The sequence below is a fragment of the Desmodus rotundus genome, chromosome 4 (assembly GCF_022682495.2).
Source record: "Desmodus rotundus isolate HL8 chromosome 4, HLdesRot8A.1, whole genome shotgun sequence".
Classification (NCBI taxonomy): domain Eukaryota; kingdom Metazoa; phylum Chordata; class Mammalia; order Chiroptera; family Phyllostomidae; genus Desmodus; species Desmodus rotundus.
Window position 1 is genome coordinate 131,867,943 of NC_071390.1, and position 18,715 is coordinate 131,886,657.

The 18,715-nt window shown below is 41.8% G+C and overlaps 1 protein-coding gene across 3 annotated transcripts in view; it reads left to right on the top strand.

Moving 5' to 3' along the window:
- The window catches only part of FRAS1 (Fraser extracellular matrix complex subunit 1), a 423,027-nt gene that overhangs the window by 154,634 nt on the left and 249,678 nt on the right, over positions 1-18,715 (top strand). For all 3 annotated transcript variants that reach the window (XM_024577139.4, XM_053922841.1, XM_045184911.3), the window contains exons 4-7: positions 2,840-2,932; positions 10,055-10,214; positions 11,955-12,088; positions 18,543-18,626. In XM_024577139.4, coding sequence (XP_024432907.2) covers positions 2,840-2,932; positions 10,055-10,214; positions 11,955-12,088; positions 18,543-18,626 — 471 coding nt within the window. The remainder of the gene's footprint in view (positions 1-2,839; positions 2,933-10,054; positions 10,215-11,954; positions 12,089-18,542; positions 18,627-18,715) is intronic.

Genomic DNA, 18,715 nt, shown 5'->3' on the forward strand with positions numbered 1-18,715 from the left:
GAGTTTTTTTGTGATACATCAAATCACCCAGGTGACTCAGCTCCCCTACATCCCAGATTTGGCACCCTGTGTCTTCTGGCTTTTCCCAAAACTAAAATCACCTTTGAAAAGGAAGAGATTTCAGACCATCGATGAGATTCAGGAAAATACAACAGGGCAGCTGATGGCGATTGGGAGAACTGTGTGAGGTCCCAAGGTTCCTGCTTTGAAGGGGACCAAGGTATCTCTGTCCTGTGTACAGTGTTTCTTGTATCTTGTATCTTCTTCAATAAATGTCTCTATTTTTCATAGTATGTGGCTGGATACCTTCTGGACAGACCTCATACTTACATACATGTATGTGGATGTGTACAGGGGTGGGCAAAAGCAGGTTTGCAGTTGTGAGTACACAAAATACACAGTTTGTTCTTGCATTATATACTTTTCCATGCTGACAACTATAAACCTACTTCTGCATATATAAACATGTGTGTGCATATATATATGTGTGTGTATATATATATATATATATATATATATATATATATATGCTTAGAAGAGTCCCTGGCTATTCTAAGTACTAAATAACTGTTAACTATAATTATCAAATGATCATCATAATTATTGTTAGTTGGTTCTTCTAGATCCTAGGCAAGTAATCTTGTCCAGCTCCCCTAGCAATCTTCATTAATGTCTCTCGCCCATATGGCCACTTCCCAATAGCTCCCAATGCAAAACTTGCAGGGAAATAGGCTTATGTGTTCCCCCTAGACCACGGCGCGCACGGCGCTGCAAGGTTCCATGGTTAGGTAGCCAGAACTCCCTGTCTCTCCTTCTCTAAGCACCCACATGCAGACTTTTTTGCTCTTCTGTAGCTCCAAATCACATTTTGTGGCCAACCAGAAGTTCCGCGGATAGACTCACGATAGCTGCCACTCAGAACAAGGGACATCATATTTATGAAATGAGCTTTGAGGGCCAAACCTGAAAATCAGTTTTTATGTAAAACAAAGAAAACGATCATATATGGAATGTAATGAACCAAATGAGCTAACAAAATAGAGGCAGAATCATAGATAGAGAGCAGGTTTACAGCCGTTGGGGGGTGCTGGGCGGGGGGGGGCACATTGGGAGGATTGAACAAAAAGGAAATAAAAGAAAAAGCTCATGGACATGGGTACCAGTGTGGTGATTGCTGGGGGAGGAGGTGGGGGGAGTAGAGGGGAATATGAGGGGATAAATGGTGATGAGCAGACCTGACTTGGGGTGGTGAACACACAGTAGAGTGTACAGATAGTGCGTTGTAGAACTGCGCACCTGAAACCTGGATAATTTTGTTAACTAGTGTCACCCCAATCAAGTCAATAAAAAGTAAAAAAAAAAAACTAATTTGGGGACGTATAATATCCCTTGAAATCTCTCATTCTCCCTGACTTTCTTCCCTGCTCTCTGTTTTCATGTTGGAATATAAGCAACACTTGGTTTATCTCATTTCCTAGTTGTATGAAATTCTTAGTGCAAATTAGGCAAATGTAGTTTCTACATTTTACTGTCTTAGTGGAAATTATACAAGTGTAGTTTTCTCTTGGGGAAACAAAGTGAAGAATTCTAGAAATCTTGACTGAAAAGTCATTAACATTGTATAGTACATAGAATTTTATAAGATCTCATGTCTTATGTTTATCCTTTATAGAGCAAGTAGGAAGAATTTGGTGCTTACCCTTACTGGTGTATTTATCTGTTTTATGGATTAACAGTTGTAAAATCCTAACTCCCATTTCTCACCCAGTCTTGTGAATGTAGTTATGTAAAATTACAATTCTCTTGTAGGCACAATTTTTTAAATAGATGCAGCCTAAAATAACAAGGAAACATTAACACACACATACTTTTTTTTTATTCTAGCAGCTGAATTCTCTGTAGACTTTTATTCTGTGAACAAGTTATAATTTCCTGGCTAATGCAGTATTTCCTTCCATTTTTGACCAAAATCACTCATTGCCTGTTCTGCCACATCTCTAGATTTGAGGAAATGCTAATATATATATAAAATAAGATAAATCAGGGGATCTAATAGGAGAATCACTGGCCCCAAAGACAAATGTAAGCTCTTTGCTTCATAGTTTTAATAACTCTTAGATAAATGGATCCTTCACTGTGGCAAATGGATGGTTAGTTAATGTGACAACTTCCCAATAAATCCTGGGATATCACATGGGATCAGATTCCCTTGATGGTATCTGATCTTGTTAGGAGACACAGTTGCAATTATAGATGCCTCGAAAACAATGCAGATCTTTACTGGAGCCCATGAATTCTACCCAGCTCCCCACAGTACAGATGATACCTCAGCAATGCTGTTTCCACTCCCAGCTTTGTCCTTCAGTCTGTGCCTTGCTACTCTGTGTCCCAGACAAAGGTGAACCTCAGGACCTCAGCTCCCCGCTGCTGACTGCATGCAGCCTCTATAGGAGATCTGGAAAACCTGCCGGCCCTGTGGCCACCCCTCACCCCTACCCAAGTCAAGATAACAGTTTCTTCTCTCACCCTCACTGTTGTTCTTGTGTGACACTCAGATGAAACATTTCTAGTGAATAGAATTCTTCACTTTGTTACACGTGAAAAGATGTGGACAATTTTCAGAGAAATTACTTCCACAAGGAGATTCATTTTATGTTTGAGAGAAGCTCCTCTTGACAGAGAGAATCCTTTTTGTTAGTTTATTCCGTTTATTTTGTCTGCTGTTGTCACCTGCGGAAACTCATGAGCTTTAGTGACTCCAGGATGGCTGGGGGTGCGATGAACCAGCGTGGTTGTGTCTGCTGCCGCTGTTTCACACTGAGCTGTTTTAAATGCTCAGGGAGAAGCGCTTCAAATAGCTGCCAACCAGTGCTGCCCCGAGTGTGTGTCGCCGACTCGAGGATCGTGCCGTCACGAGGAGCGAACCCGTGCGGTAAGTCTTTCCTGACCCGATGATTCTGTGTGCGGGTCATTGACCAGGGAAAGCTGAGTGCCAGCCTCGTGCTGACAGGAGAGGTGGTTTTCTCTTTGTCTGCGCTGCGGGGGACTGGAAGCTCATTTGACTTTCCAGAGGCATTTGGGTTTCTTGAATGAGATTAAAACCATCCTATTTATTCCATAGGCCGCATGTAAATATTTGTAGACCGAATTTGTGTCTGTATAAAGGGTAGTCTGAGAATGTTGATGTTGAAGAAGTTACGATGCTAAATAATAAAAGTGCCAACTCGTCTTCGTATACCACATCCAATTTTTTCATTTGATAGTTACAGACAGCCCTGGGTGGGTGAGTGGAACAGATATCATTCCGTGCCCGATGCCATATTGCTAATAAGTGCTATAACCTGGCCTAGAACCCTGGTCTTCTTACTCCTACCTCAGGACTCTTGCCCTTAGGGTAGTTTGTAAACCTGAGGACTATTGACCAGTTAAGCTTAGTTGTGGGGGCTGTCCTGGGCTTTGTAAGAAATTCAGCAGCATCCCTGGCCTCTACCTACCAGATGCTAGTAGCACCGTCCGCGCCTCCCCCCACCCAAGTCCTGATGACCCGAAATGCCTGCAGGCATGGCCACACTCCCCTAGAGGATCAGAATGCTCACCTCTCTCCATTAGACTCCCAGCACTAGAAATCAATCCTAGAGTTCCTTATACTTTCTCATTTCAGATCCGTTAGGATTAATTTTGAGATATTAAATACTGGCTTCAAAGTACTATGGCAAGGTTTGTAACAGAAGTTATGAAAATGCAATGGATACAGTTTATCTTTACGCAAAACACCTAAATGTTATCTGGAGGCAGCAGGTGAAGTTGACTGTGATGGAAAGAGGCTCTTTGCTTTAATCCTCATCTTCCACCTGATAGAAAACTTTCTCCGAGTTAGTGTCTCTCTCCATTCAGGAGAGAGCGCAGGTTAGCAGGATTTGATACTATCCACTCTTGGCAGCTATTCAGTGTGCGTACCTGAAACCCCGTGAGTACAATGCACTTTCCCTGTGGGGCAGGATCGTCTCACTTGGGCCTCTGTCTCCTAATTACCTGAGGAAGCCACTCTTTCATTCTGCACAACCTGCTGCTGAAAGGCACCCCAGCAGGGTCTGAGTCGGGAATGTCTTCATGCCCACATGTCACCCTGTGCTGCTCCATTCAGTCTGTGTCATGTTGGGTGAGGTGAGCTCGAAACCCCACAGAAGAGGGTTCCCCGTGAAATGGGAGCTGCAGCAGGGCAGACTGGTGATGTAAATGATGTCAGTTCATAATGATTGGAATAGATGTGTGGTTCAAGGTCAAAATCACCAAGCGGAATCATTCAAATAAAGGAACACATGGGACGAAAATAAGATCAGGACCTGGAGGGAAGCCGAGACTAATAAACCCTTGCATGGACGACTCTGACGGCACACCGTTTGCTCTCTCATGTTATATTTCTGCACGGTGCAACCTTCCCGAGAACACTGACATTTTCTGTATCTTTAGAATGACCTTCCTTGCCTCCCACCTAACCTGGACTTAGCACTGAGGTTTTTCCAGAGTAGGTGCTCAAGAAACATCGGTGACTAGAGGACTCACACAATGAGTAAACCCCTTTTCTGACTAGGTCATGTACTTGACCCCAGGGCATATTGGTCGTTGACCAAGTGCCTGTGTGGTGGGCAACTCTAGGACCACAGATCTGCTGATGGGTTAGTTCAAAATCCACTTGGCCTCCTTTTCCTGGGATAGTTCAGAAAGTCTCCCTTTTGCCTGCCTTCCTTGCACTTCACCCTTTCTGCTCTAACACGTCACGTGCGAAGCTCTAAACTGGGTAAGAACGTATCTGTGCATCACTTTTCCATATGCAACTTTCAAAATATACTCCCTTAGAAAATGTTACAATTACATTTCTGGTATTTGAAGTAACTAAGAAAAGAGCTGTGTTTAAGGAATGAGAGTTTGAAAGAAAAAAATCTCTAGTGGTCTGCTTCTTCAAATAGAGATAGAAAAATGATTTATGTTTAAGTCAAGATAAAAATCTTTTAATTTTTGTATTAATAAAGTTAAAATGCTCATGTGTCTAGTCTTCCCGTTGTTGTTCCTTTACTCTCTTTCTTCACTTCCTCTAGATTCTTGCCAAATCCTTCTTCTTATTTATTTTCTTGAGTGGGTTAAATGCTTATCTGGGTTTGCTGTGTCTCATCTGTCACTTGTGTCACGGGTTTTCTTCCTGAATCTTGGAGACCCTTAAAAAACTTTGTGTTTTGCCCTTTCAGCTTGCTTGGAAAGCAGTTTCCAGAGCACTTTCCCCTCCCACAGACCCTCAGTAATCCTCTCTAGCCTCTGGCTTGCATCCCATAGGGCAGGTGATGCAGACTGTCTCCCAGTAGCTATACACCAGGAACTTTGGGACTGTGATCTGAAGTGGAAGCTTTCCCCTAAGAGAGCTTTAGGAGGGGCGTGAAGATAGTTGAGTGTGGCAGGCAGGGCATGAGTGGCAATGCCCCCAGAGGATAGGGTTGAAACAAAGAAAGTCGAGGACGGTAGCACTTGGTAGGCATGAGGAGGCCATGCCCTAGGGAAGCAGCCGCGCCTCGAGGCAGGACCTCCCTTCCTGTGCGGCGGGCAGCCTCTCCTACAGCTGGCATTCAAGCAAGTCAGAACAAGTCCCAGTGTTTTCTCTCGAGTGAGGAAAACACTCGAGGCTTTTGGTTGACTTCAGGTTATTTGACAGTTTTACGTGGGCTTATTATAGCCAGTGTTTGGGGGACTATTTCATCCATGATGTCCCCAAAGCTATCCTCTCAAATTAGCATTTGGATCTCTGCCCAGTCTTGCCAACCAGACAGGGAGACAAGCCTGAAATATGTTTTCCTAAAGAGTATTGAGTGCTTTCCCCCTGCTCTTCTCCCCACAAATTAGCTTGTGAAAGGGAGGGGAAGGGCCATTAATCCCCTTTCTTTGCCTCTGCCCTAATTTAACACCAGCTCTAGATAATGTCATGTCTGAGAAGGTAATGCTTGAAGATTCACTAAAAGAGGAAGTGGCAGGTGGTAACACCCTGGTGCCCGAGCCTAATTGAATAGAGGAACGTGGAGGGAGAGGTCTGCTTGCTTTGCTTGTCTGTGAGGCTAAAAGGAGAACTAATTTATGTGTGTGGGGACAGGAATGAATATTGAATTCTGCAGCCTTGTTCCCCTCAACCTAGAGGGTGTAATTATAATACGCACTGAACATTCCCAGATACTTAGTATTCTACCGCTATAACTTCATTACAGGAACAAATTATGTGAAGAAAAATTATTTTGTTGTTCTGTCACTAAGCCAGGTAAAGACTTTATGATCTTATCTTTCCTTTGGACTTATGTCAACAGCCAAACCAACTTGTTAGCGGCTGTGTAGAAGAATATATTTAAGATATCTGCAGAATGCGCTTTTCACCCAGTGTCAAAAGCCCATGTTTTCTGAAAGTCTTAATGAGGTTCTGATGGCATCGCTAAACTTGGGTCTTGTGGGAGTGTTGCGTGGCATAGCTACTATTCTTTGATTTTACAATGCTGTCTTTGCTGCTCCAGTGTTTATAAAAAATCAGGCTCTTGTAAATAGGTATATAGAGTACTGATACTTTATGTATAATATATTGGCATCTGCTGAACCCCTTGGTCTCTAGGTTTCCTTTGGTGAGAGAGGTGTCACGGTCTTAGAGGGAGGAGATGAAAAAGGAGGGGCCTTCTGTGACTTTTCCCCCAGTTAGAGGGGGAAGTAATTCCGTTACTCTGCACTTTTGGTCAGTCACCATCTGGAGCTCATTCTGTGGCTTCGACATCAAGCGATGCAGGCTACCTGCCGAATGTTCTGTTATTCCCATAATTCTCCCGCTTACTGTGAAGGGAGAATCCCCTGCTTAATTTTATGTCTCTTGAGTAAGATAATAAATTTACATCATTAGAGAGTTTGAAGCTACTGAAGAGGTTAGCTAACACAGCCCTCTCGTTTTACAGATGAAATTATTTTGGTGATTGACAGATTGTTATTATAATTAATTTTGTGGTCTCTGAAAGGAGATGTGATTGCAAATGTTTAAGAAATGAGAGTTAGTGATTCTGAATAGTAAAAAAAAACAAGCTCTTGTTTTAATGAAGTGAAATGTCTAGATGTTTAGAAGCAATCTCCTAATTTGTAACATAATAAAGAAGTTCACTTCAAGCTGTTTTATATCTTCAAATTTTACTTTACTTAAGATATATAAATGATTCAGCAGACATTTTAAACAGTAATTTGCTCTCTGGTGACAAAAGTAAAAATATGTTTATTGATGAAAATTTCAAAAATAGAAAAGTATACAAAAGCAGGGGGAAAAATCCACTAGTAATCCCCAAACTCTAAAAACCTCTGTTACTCTTCTTTCAGTTTTGTGGGGAGGGGGTGGCAGCGGAGAGGAACAGATACATAGATAGATAGATAGAGATGTGTGCTTTTACATGGTTGTAATTATGTTGTGTATAGAGTTTATATCTTGCTTTTTAAATAGAGTATTATGTTGTAAATAATTCCCTAGCATACTCTTGGAGAACATGATTTCCTATTAGTAGGCTTTTGGGTAGCTTCCAATTTTCACTAAAATGTTTCTAATTTTGCTGTAAGGAACAGTGAAATGGAATTTTCTTGTGTTGAAACTTTTCTGTGTATCATCAACCATTTTCTTCACATAAGTTCTTAAAAGTGAGAATAGGAGGTCAAAGCATCTAAGTATTTTGAGTGCTGAAGCCGTGCCGTCTGTAGTAGTTATTAAACCAGTTTGCAGTTGTCTGTGTCTGATGACAAACCTGGCTGGAATAGCATAACCACCCCCGCCCTGGCTGAGTTGTTCCGCGCTACAGCGAGGAAGGCCTTGGGTGGGAGAGCCTCACTCCACTGCAACCTCACCAACACTCACTACGGTGCATTTTAACTCTTCCCATACCTGATTGTAAATGTTATTATCTATTTTTTATCTTAATTAATATTTCTTCTCAATTTAGAAAGTTGAATATTCTATAAGCTTATTGCCATTTTTTCCAGAGATTTTTATTGCTTGCTAGTGTTTTTGTATGTCAGTTTCATTCTAATTAATATAATTTGCAATCTTTAAATCAGTTTGTCATTTGCCTCTTAATTTTGTTTATAACGTATTTTTGACAGCCTTTAAAATTTTAATTGATCAGAACCTATCAATTTTTCTCTTATAATTTCTTCCTATGCTTTTTGTATAGGCCTTTCAAAGTAGAAAGGTCGGTTGCCTCCTATTAGTAACTTGTAGGCTTGCCCATGTATATGCTCTATGAAATATGAAATTTTTGTATTTAATTAAAGCAGCAGTACAAATCAGTGGGAGAGGACTTGGAAGTGCATGTCCATTCCTACAATCGCAGTTGGCCCGTAGGTGTAAAGAAGGGAAAGGTGGCCATGAACTCATGAAAGGGAAATTGAGGAGAGAGTTGAGCTCCTTCTGCTTTCCACCTACTTGCTGGCTCTTTAATGAGCTACCTCAAAGCTGAGATTTAGAAAGATAAAGTCACTCACCTATAGTCCCCATAGCAGGCAGGGCTGAGCTGGGATCCAAGGACGTGCAGGCACACAAGAAAACCCTTGGCTCGTCTACTCGGCGCATTATTTGAGTTACTGCCTCCTTGTGCCCCCAGTAAGTCCACTTAGAGGAAAGTAATCTTCACGACAGTAAGGTGAGGGCTTGGTTCCCAAAGAGTAAGAGGACTGTGACTGCCTATTATTATCACTGCTGCCACAACAGCTCTGGTTGTTAGTAATTCCAAAACGTCAGATTTGGGGTGCTTGCAACCAGGCAGCAGCCCGCAGAATAAAGAGGTGCTGACTTGTTTAGGTTGGACGGAATTCTTTTGTGTTTGAGGGAGACGAATAGTTAATTATTCTGGACACTGGCTCGTGGAGAAACAAGGGGACTTTATTTTCTATGCTTCTCAGTGACGCAGTTGTAATCCCCAGATTATGTCAGGTGATTGAGCACCTGGAATGTGTGATGTTTTTAATAGAAGCCTAGACTGATTTGTGCCGAATCAGATATCATCATATCCTACATTTAACAGAGGCAAAGAAAAGAAGGTGCCAATATTTAACAAAATGTTATGGGAGGAAAACTTTATTTATGAAGCTAAATTTCCCCCTACATCTTCTAAAAGACCACCATTTTTCCATTCTGCCACTGAAAGCATATTTTGACAGCTATTTCCCTAAACAACATATTTGTAGCTTTTTATATTTGGGCTTCACCTTCTCTTACTCTGCATCATATCTGAGAGTGACTCACTTAGATATTTTTGGTCCTCAGTAAGTCACATAACAACTCAGCACAGGGATCTGTTAGAGTGCCGATACAGTGTTAGCTTTGGGAACCTTGCACCCCAGTTTAGGGTGGACTAGGAACATTCTCCTGGTGTAGATGCGCACTCCCCCAGGGCATGAATGAGTTGGCTCTGCAGTTTGTGTGAGAAGCAGTGGGAGCAGGTGCCTTCTGCTGTCTGTCACACTTCCCCAGGACCATGAGATCGTTGGGACAGAGGAGGGAGCGTGTGGGGAGGAAGGGAGAGAGGGCTGGTGGGTTGAGGGAGAGAAAGAATATGAATATATGTGGGAACTAATCAGGGTGAAAAAAGAAAGGGAGGGAGAGAGGGAAGAAGAAAAGAAAGGAAGGAAGGAAGGAAGGAAAAGAAAAGGAATCAGTGATAACTATTGAAAATAATATAAACATAATAAAAAATTAAGTCCATGTATGTGTATGTGTGTGCATTCACTTTGGGCTTTATAGAATTTCTTAAATGATGGGATTGGGGTAACTTTATTTTCTTTTTGTGGTTTTCTGGAATTTTCAAATCTGAATCTAGGGATAATGAGAAAATAAAAGGCAGTTTTTAGACTTGGAATATTGCAAGCCCTGGTTTCAATCCTGTAGGCTGAGAGCATTCTTCATCTTTCCTGAGCTCCGTCCATCGTTTAAGAAGGTTGGTTTGTGTTTGGCCAAATGAAAGCCTATGTTCTGACAGTAACTTTTCTCCTTTTTTTCCCTAACACCCAGCATGGGACCGAGTGGGCTGCCTCCCAGTGTAGTGTGTGCTCCTGCACTCAAGGGGAGGTCCGATGCACCCCCCAGCCATGCCCACCGCTGTTGTGTGGACACCAGGAGCTGGAATTCATCCCTGAAGGCAGCTGCTGCCCCATCTGTGTGGGCCCTGGGAGTGAGTACCAGCTTGGAGAAAGACGCCCTCTTTGCCTTTGAGGTTCACCTGATGACATCCCAGCTCTTTTCTTTCATGTTCAATGTGGTTCAAAGATCCCCAACCACATTTCTTATTAGAACAAGATTTAGCCTTGCACTTGGTGGGAAGGGATGTTGCAGAGAGTGAGATTGGAAGTCATCTTTAAGCTCCATTCCAAACTTGGGATTCTGCAAGTCTCTGATTTATCTATTTTGCCTTGGCCAAGTGCATCCCTCTGCATTCATAGCTCCTGAGCAGGCAGGGAGGAGGGACAAGATCCTCTGATGTGATTCCACAAGGCTAACTTCTGCCTCTTGGCAGAGAGAAGAACGAACAAATCACTTCTGCATGTAGTACCACTGGCACTTATGCTGCTGCTGGTCTTTGAGATGACACAACACTTTCCCTAAGACACACAGAGCAGGAAGCAGCTCTGTGTCTTTACTGCACCTCCGCTGTGGAGATTACGCCTGCCTACAAACCAAGACCTGCTTCAGCAGGCCAGGGCCCACTTCCAGGCCCTCTCCTTGGAACTCACTCTTGGTCTAAATACCCTTTTATTGCATTTACAGATATGCAGCCCCTCCTGTGTTTATAACCAAGTAGTCTGTACTTCACAATAAATACGAATTATTGTCATTGCTGCATTGTTCTCTCCTGGCATATAATAGCTAAAATTATTCTTTTACCTAATGGTACCTGGAAGCTATAGTCTATTCTTGCTTTTTCCCTTTAAAAACATGCCTGGTTTCTTTCTGACTCACAGTTATTCCATTTCTGGTGATCTCTTACCTTGGACAACCATTCCAGAGGTTAAAAACTATGTTAGGAAATGATGGAAGTGGGATGCTTGCCTCGTGCATTTCAGATGTCACTCACCAGGAAAGGACAGTAACTGCTTGAGGTCAAATAACCCAGCAAATAAAAATACTTGAACAACAGAGTTTAGGGGTGGAGTGGGGAGTAGGCTGTCTTAGTTTGTGGGATCCTCCCTTACGTTTTAGGAGGCTTCTTGCTGGCCCTCCATGAGAATGAGACATTGAAAGCACTTTGTCTGGAGAGATTGGAGGATCAGCCAGGGCCAAGCCCATAATTTTCTGGGTGGTGTACAAATTGAAGAAGTGCAGGGTTCCTTGTGCAAAAAGCCAGGGGTTGGGGGATGCTTTTTTTTTTTTTTTTTTAATCCTGTGGTCTTTCTAAGCCTGTCATGTTTTGAATCTGCTATTTTAAATATCATATTCCCTCAGGAATGGAGATACGTGCCGGGTGGGCAGAGACCTCCATGGGCTCCCTGGACCCCACCCTGCCACTTGGTGCTTAGGTCACATGCACTCCCCTGGCACCCTGCCCAGGTCGTGGCTGAAGTGGAGGGTGGTGGCATTCACTGGGCGTGGGTGGGAGCAGGAGGCTGAGAGCCCATCCCAGAAAGGCAAGGAAGCAGTGGGAGGTGGGACTGTGCCCAGGCTGGGGCCCGAAGCCCCTCGTACATGCTATGTTGTCTCATTGGACTTCACTTACAAAACGGGGAGAGTCATTAAGAACTCCACACAATGACTACAAAGCATTAACCCCTAAGAACAGGCCCCCCTTCTTTGCGTTGTGCCCCGATCACAGACCTCGTGTGACTGTCCTCGCCACACACCCATGCAGTCAGCCTGGAATCGGCAAGTCCAAGCCCCCACCGACCCCCTGGTAATTTTTGTTTTTCTGACTTTCCAGAACCCTGTTCCTCCGAAGGCCGTGTGTTTCGGGATGGGGAGGACTGGCCGTTGAGTCGGTGTGCCAAATGCGTGTGTAGAAACGGGGTCGCCCAGTGCTTCACAGCTCAGTGTCAGCCTCTGTTTTGTAAGCAGGTAAGGAACATGGCCTTGGAATGGATCCTCCGTAGCCCGGTAACTTCACTGCACAGGAACTTGCAGTCCCTCCTGGGATTATGTCAAGCTGACCTTGGAAATGTAGGAGCAAGAAGCCAGGGCTGTTTTGTTCCTCTCAGACTTTTGGAGACCACCACTGTGACATTTCTTTTACCCTGAGAAGCTGCAGTTAAACCTAATTACCAGCCATTTAAGCTAATCACCAATATGAAATCGAGCCTTGAGGGCACCCAAAAAGTCACTTCCTGCCCCAGTTGCAGCTGTTTCAAAAATGTCAAGCCCGACATCTGGAAAATTCACTCTTATGGATGAGGTTTGTTACTGTTTGTCAATGCAGAGGTTTATGCTGCTTTTTGAAGACATATGCATGTCTTTAGACATGATTATTCATGTGTATACTATTTAATTCTTAGAAGATAATGATTCAAATTGTCAAAGGATTTTCTCTGGAGTGGTTTAAGATAGAGGGGGCTTATTGTTCATTTAAAGCTGATCTGAGTTTCAAAACATTGGGCTCTTCACACAAATTTTAAAAAGAAAATCAATTGCAAATAAATGTAGTATACATGATATTTTATAGTTTTTTTACTCTTCCAGAGGCTCCTACGGTGGTTTCTTGGCAGTTGACAGATAGCCATGAAAGGAGTTTGCCTCCAGTGGAACAATAGCTCATTTTTGATCTAAGAAAAAGCTGGAAGCCAACATTCAGTTGATACAGAGCAGTACTTTGTGTCAAACAAACCAAAATCAATAACATGGCATATTGTGACAATTGGGCGATATTTTTAAAGGCAGACAAAATGCAATTAGACAAGAAATGCTAAATGCCAAATAAAAGGAGAATGTGTTTAATTGAAAGACGAGATTGTACGACCCACGGTACACCTACCACGCTCTTGTCACATCCCCCGTTCATCACAAAGCCTTGTCCTGCCTTTAGGATTGCAAATGAGCTTGGTAGAGTCCCACAAGGGCTAACATTCAGAGACACTGTCCTGTGGAGGTATTTTGATTTGCACATTGCAGGGCTTCCCCCTCTCCGGAACAAGGGTAATTAACCAGTTTGCCACCATTATGATTGAGGAGGTGGGAGAAGGGATGGAGGCAGCAACCCATTGTGACCTTTTTCTTTAAATCTTTAAAAACTTAACCATGGACTGCATATGAGGGGGTTGGATATCGGAATAATTGAAAGTACTAGTTCCTATTTTTAGAAACATTAAATATGGATTCTAGCTTCAAATGGTAGCTTCCAACACATAGCCTGCATGGTTTGAAAGATGGAATTTGATACTGTACTTTAGAGATAGTTGATACACGAGCATTCTCAAGGCTTGGAAATAGGTTGACTTTAATCACTCTTGCATCATTAAGTCTATTTTTTGTCTTGACATAATTTTTTAAAAAAACCTGTCATATTATTTAGAACTATTTTTTATTGAATATCAGTATTAAATATTGGGTGTTCTGATGATTAAAGACATGCTGTAGAATTAGCACTTTTGATGGAAACATTATCACCACTACCGTTTATCATCACTACATTTTGGGCATTTACTACGCACCAATCATTAACTTTAAGAGCTTTTATAATTCTCATAGCAGCCCTATGAAGTAGGTGTTATCATTATCACACCATTTTGCAGTAGATAAAACTGAGGTACAGAGAAGTAAGTATCTTGCTGAAGGTACCAGAGTTCAGAAGGGTCAGTGCTTCTAACGTAGGCGGTTCTACATCACCACCCGGACAGGCATAACTTGTGATTTTAACCATTGTGCTATATTGCCTCACAAGATGGTGAGATTCGTAGCATTGATATAGAATAATAGTCACAATAACAATAGTTGCTAATACCATTGAGCATGATTCTGAGTATTTTATATGTGTTAATTCATTAAATATTAAAAAAACATAAGTTCATCAGGAGAAATGTATTTCTAGGTCTTGAGCTCTATAAAAATTTGATTTTTAACATAAGGTTTTTTTTTTAATTATAAAAGGAATTTGTTTTCATTAAGGTAAGTTTGGAAAAGACAGAAAAGCAGAAAAGAAAATGATCAACCATATTCCCAACCATACCATTCAAAAAGACCATGATAGAATTGTTTCATAATTCATTGCAATTTTTGATAGGCAAATGTAGATACATTTGCTTGTTGGCATAGTTATAATCACGTTTTAGAAGTTGGGGAGAATCCCCGATGAAGGAGAAGTTTCTTATGTTCAAATAAGGAGCAGTTCCCCTCCTGAGGGGTGTAGCTACTGCAGCTGCTTGCGCTCAGCTCTCGTCCAGCTGCCGTGTGCAGAGTGCGCTGACCCAGCCGCGTTTTTGTTGCAGTGGCCTCTCCCGGCTGCCCAGTTGTTCCTGATACTGTTACCACCACTTTTTTAAAAATACTATAATTTTCCTATTTCCAATACTGATTAATCTGAGGAGATTGGATTTCATCTTTGGATGTTTTGTCTTCTGAGCCACTAAGTATTTAAGAATCACTTTCTAGTTTTCTAGGTTTATGAAAGATACTGGGGGGGGAGTCTAAAATTGGGATGATTATGTTCTCTTTCCATCTCAGCCCTATAGTCTTCTTTCCATTGAATTCTCGAATTTAGTGCCTTGTAAGTCTGTTTCCTATTCCGTTACATTCAGCCAGTTTCACTCTGTTGGATTCTTGCAGGGTGTTTCTTTATCTTTATAGTTCAAACATTTTCCCTAGACATTTCTAGGTGAGGTGTCTTTTTATATATTTTGCCTGGAACATTGCGAAGACCTTTCAGCCTGTATTCCAGTTTTTGAAATGTTTTCTTCAGTTATAGCTTTGACTAATTATGGTTTTTTTTAGTTATTCTCATTTCTTTGGAAACACCTATGATTCTCAGGTTGCTTCCCTTTCTTTCCCATCATCAGTCATGTTCTCTCTCAGCATTTTTTTCTTTCTGTCTTTCTCTGGCATTATGGAGAGAGCTACTTGAGTTTGTATTTACTCCCTTCAAGTACTGATTTTAATTGGAAGATTTCATATTAATTTTCTTTTGATTCTTCCTTATTTCTTCTATTATCAGTTCATCTATTTTTTTTATCCCAATGCTTGTTCTTTCTTTATTGCTTTCTGCTTCTATTTAATAAAGGTTGCCTTTTCTTATATCTTACTGAAGTTGCAAAATGGCTTTTAAGTCTTTTCTTTTGGATCCTGTAGTGAGTAGTGTTCAGAAATCTGCTGTTCCTGTGAATCTTCAGAATGTTACTCCTTTCACTTGTTCTTCAGAGTTTTCCCCCACGTTTCTTTCTTTCTGTTTATTCTTGATCAGGAGAAATCTGCCCACACCCACTGCATGAAGCTGCAAGGATAAGAGGCCTGCCCTTGGCTGATTCCCCTTCCGGGAGACTTAAGCAGATGCCAAGAAATGTGCGTGTCCCCCTGGCTCAAGGGTCTGGCAAGCTTCACGTGGTATAGCTCTATGGAACTGAGGTCACATCTTCCTAAACCCACTCCTCAACCCTCTTACATGCTGAATACATGAAACAAAATCTATAATCTCCTGTCTGAACTGTTGCAAAGGGCTCTTTCTATCTCTCTCAGTAACTGTACGCTTTCCCTTTGGGGGGTCCTCCGGCTCTCAACCCTGCTTTTTATTGCTCCTTCTACCTTCTCCAACACACATAATGCCTACTATTTTTTTTTTTAACTTGTGGGCTCTGACAAGATGTAGAAAAGGAGATGTCGAGGCACCCTGACTGCCTAAAACAGCAGCAGCCACACACTGGAGGGATGAAGACCCTGTTGTGTTCAGTCTAGGAAGGCAGAAAGCTGGGAAGACATGATGGTTCTTGTTTCCATTTAGGCTTCCAAAGCAAAGGAAGGCCACGGAATGTCTGCAGTCCAAGGGACTTGCTCCTGTCAGTGGCAGGAGGCTGGCTGTTCTACTTTTTGGTGGTGGGAGTTTCATCTCTTTCTATTTTTTCAGAGGTGTCATAGTGGGAAGATATTTTATCAAGAGCTGTTAGCCATACTACACTATACACTTTTTATCTTAAGTGTTTTTATGTAAAGAATACGGAAAACCATAATTAAATATATCCTAAATGGTAGTTCAAACCAAAGTTGTAATGACACTGATCATAGACATATGTACTTTTTATTGGACTCCTGTGATAACTGAGAATAATACATTAGTCCTGGGGTTAGCAAACTCTTCCAGCTAGTAAAAATCCCAGCTTTGTGTGCCATACAGTTGGAACAACTACTCAACTCTGCCACCGGATCACAAAACCAGCTGTAGATAATGGGCAAATGAATGGGCTAGATTTGGCCCGCGGTCCACAGTGTGCTCGCACCTGTATGAAACTGTACATTGGAAGAACAAATCGGTGTAGACCAGAATGATGGGATTCAGGTATATGATAGCAACAAAAATGTGTTAAAATGTCATTCCCATTTCTCGGACCCACCTGGCTTCTGACTTAGTTGCCTCTCCAGTCTAGCTTATAAAGCATCAACCCAGATGGGATCTTACCTCTGAATCGTATCGTTCTCTTTTACCCTGGAATATTTTCTTTTTAAATGCTTTTCCTTCCTGTACTTGTTGGTCTGTATTTGTGAAGAAAGTTTCTGCTCTGTCAACAAATTACATAATTAGGCATTGCCAATAAGAACTAGAAAGCTTGATTTTCCTTGTACCAACCTCCATATCAGCAGTTACTCTGACCCCATCATCTCTTGTTGACTGTGCCACTGCACTCGGGTTTAGTCCAGGTTGCTGAAGATAGATTGATAGTAACTCATTTCTTCTCAAGATTTGTGACCATGCCCTGACCCGTGTGGCTCAGTTGGTTGGGTGTCGTCACACAAAGAGGAAGTTTGCCAGTTCGATTCCTGGTCAGGGCATGTGCCTGTGTTGGGGGTTTGCTCCTGGGTTGGGGTGCATGTGAGAGGCAACCAATTGCTGCTGCTCTCTCACATTGATGTTTCTCTCTCTTTTTCTCCCTCCTTCCCCTCTCTCTAAAAAGATAAAATTCTTTAAAAGATTTATGATCATGGCATTTGTTCCCTGTTTACTTAACGTTGTACACGTTCATTTGTTTATTTCAATAAAGGCACTGAAGAGTGTGATATCATTTAAGCCTTTATTTTATTCCTCACTGAAATTTCATTAAACTAAAGAGTTCTGAGATCAAGAAATGCTCAGTAGTTTCAATCCATGCCCAGTTTGTGCATGTCCCGTTGAACATCAATGGTCAGAATACTTTGCATACAGAATCAAAAGAAATGAAATAATCTAAAGCATAGAAAACTGTTGTCAGTTTGATTACAGTGGTTCAGGTGTTTCAAATAAATCCTATTAGAAAGTAACACGTTAACTAACTCATCGTACATAATTGGGATTAAGGAACTACTGATGTATGACTGCAACTTTCCAAGGAAAATTACGGTTACTTGGCACTCCCAAGTACAATGGCCTTTTTCTTGCAGAATGAATACCAGAGCAACCATGATAATAAAATCTCACTTTCTGCTTCTAATAAAAGAAGGAAGAGAACTGTTATGAAGGTATTCTGTATATAAGAGCTACCACTTCTCAGTCACTGAAACTTGGTTTCTTCTAACCCTCCCTTCCCTGGCCTTAATTTATCTTGCTTCCTTCTAGAAGGATGTAGTGATAAGTCAAAGTGAGAAGCTGACTTTTTGGCATTAAAGAGGAGATTGTTGCTATGAAAATTTTTCTTAGGGAAGCAGAGACTAATGGCCTGATAGTCTGGGCTTGAGGTGGGGCCGTTAGAGGTAAATATACACTGGCTTATTCCCAGGTATCTAGAGATATGATTAACTTTTTTCATGTTAAGGACCTCCCTAATGCATATGTGTAAATGTATGGAGTCACATAAAGATGGAAAGAATAATGAAGTAGTATATGAGGGATACCTTCTCTTTGAATTAGAGGTAACTCAGCAGGGGTTTAAATATTCTTAGGTGCTGGTATGGTTAGTGCTCTTAGTTTCCACTACAGTTCATTTATTATTACCCACTCAGCTGTGTGACCTTGTGTGAGTCATGCAACCTCTCTGGTCTTTACCTTTCTTGTTGGTAAAGTGGTGATAAGAGCATCTACTTCACAAGGTCCTTGTAATGCACTTACACAGTGCATGCAAACACGAAGTACTCTTATTATGGTTATGGTTCTTGTTTGTGCTTTTGTTTGTTCTTCGAGGACAATGAAACTTAATGGATGTGCAGACCTCTTAATAGTCACACTGACCGTGGCAGTGCTAGTTATTATCAAAGCACCAGGTTACTCATAGATGCTAAATGTGAGGAAGCTGCTGTTTATGGATGCTTGAAGTGCACCATTTGGTTGGCTATGAATTTTTCTACTTTTCTACTTTTGTGGATTTATTAATGTTTTTTTTCCTGGATTGTTCCTTTTTTGGGTATTAAGGATGAAACCGTAGTTCGAGTTCCGGGAAAATGCTGCCCACAGTGCTCTTCCCGCTCCTGCTCTGCTGCTGGCCAAGTATATGAGGTAACCTTTGATGCACCCCACAAAGGTGATTTCACAATCGTTTTCACACATCTGCTGTCCACTCTTCCAAATACTCTACCTCCTGCCTG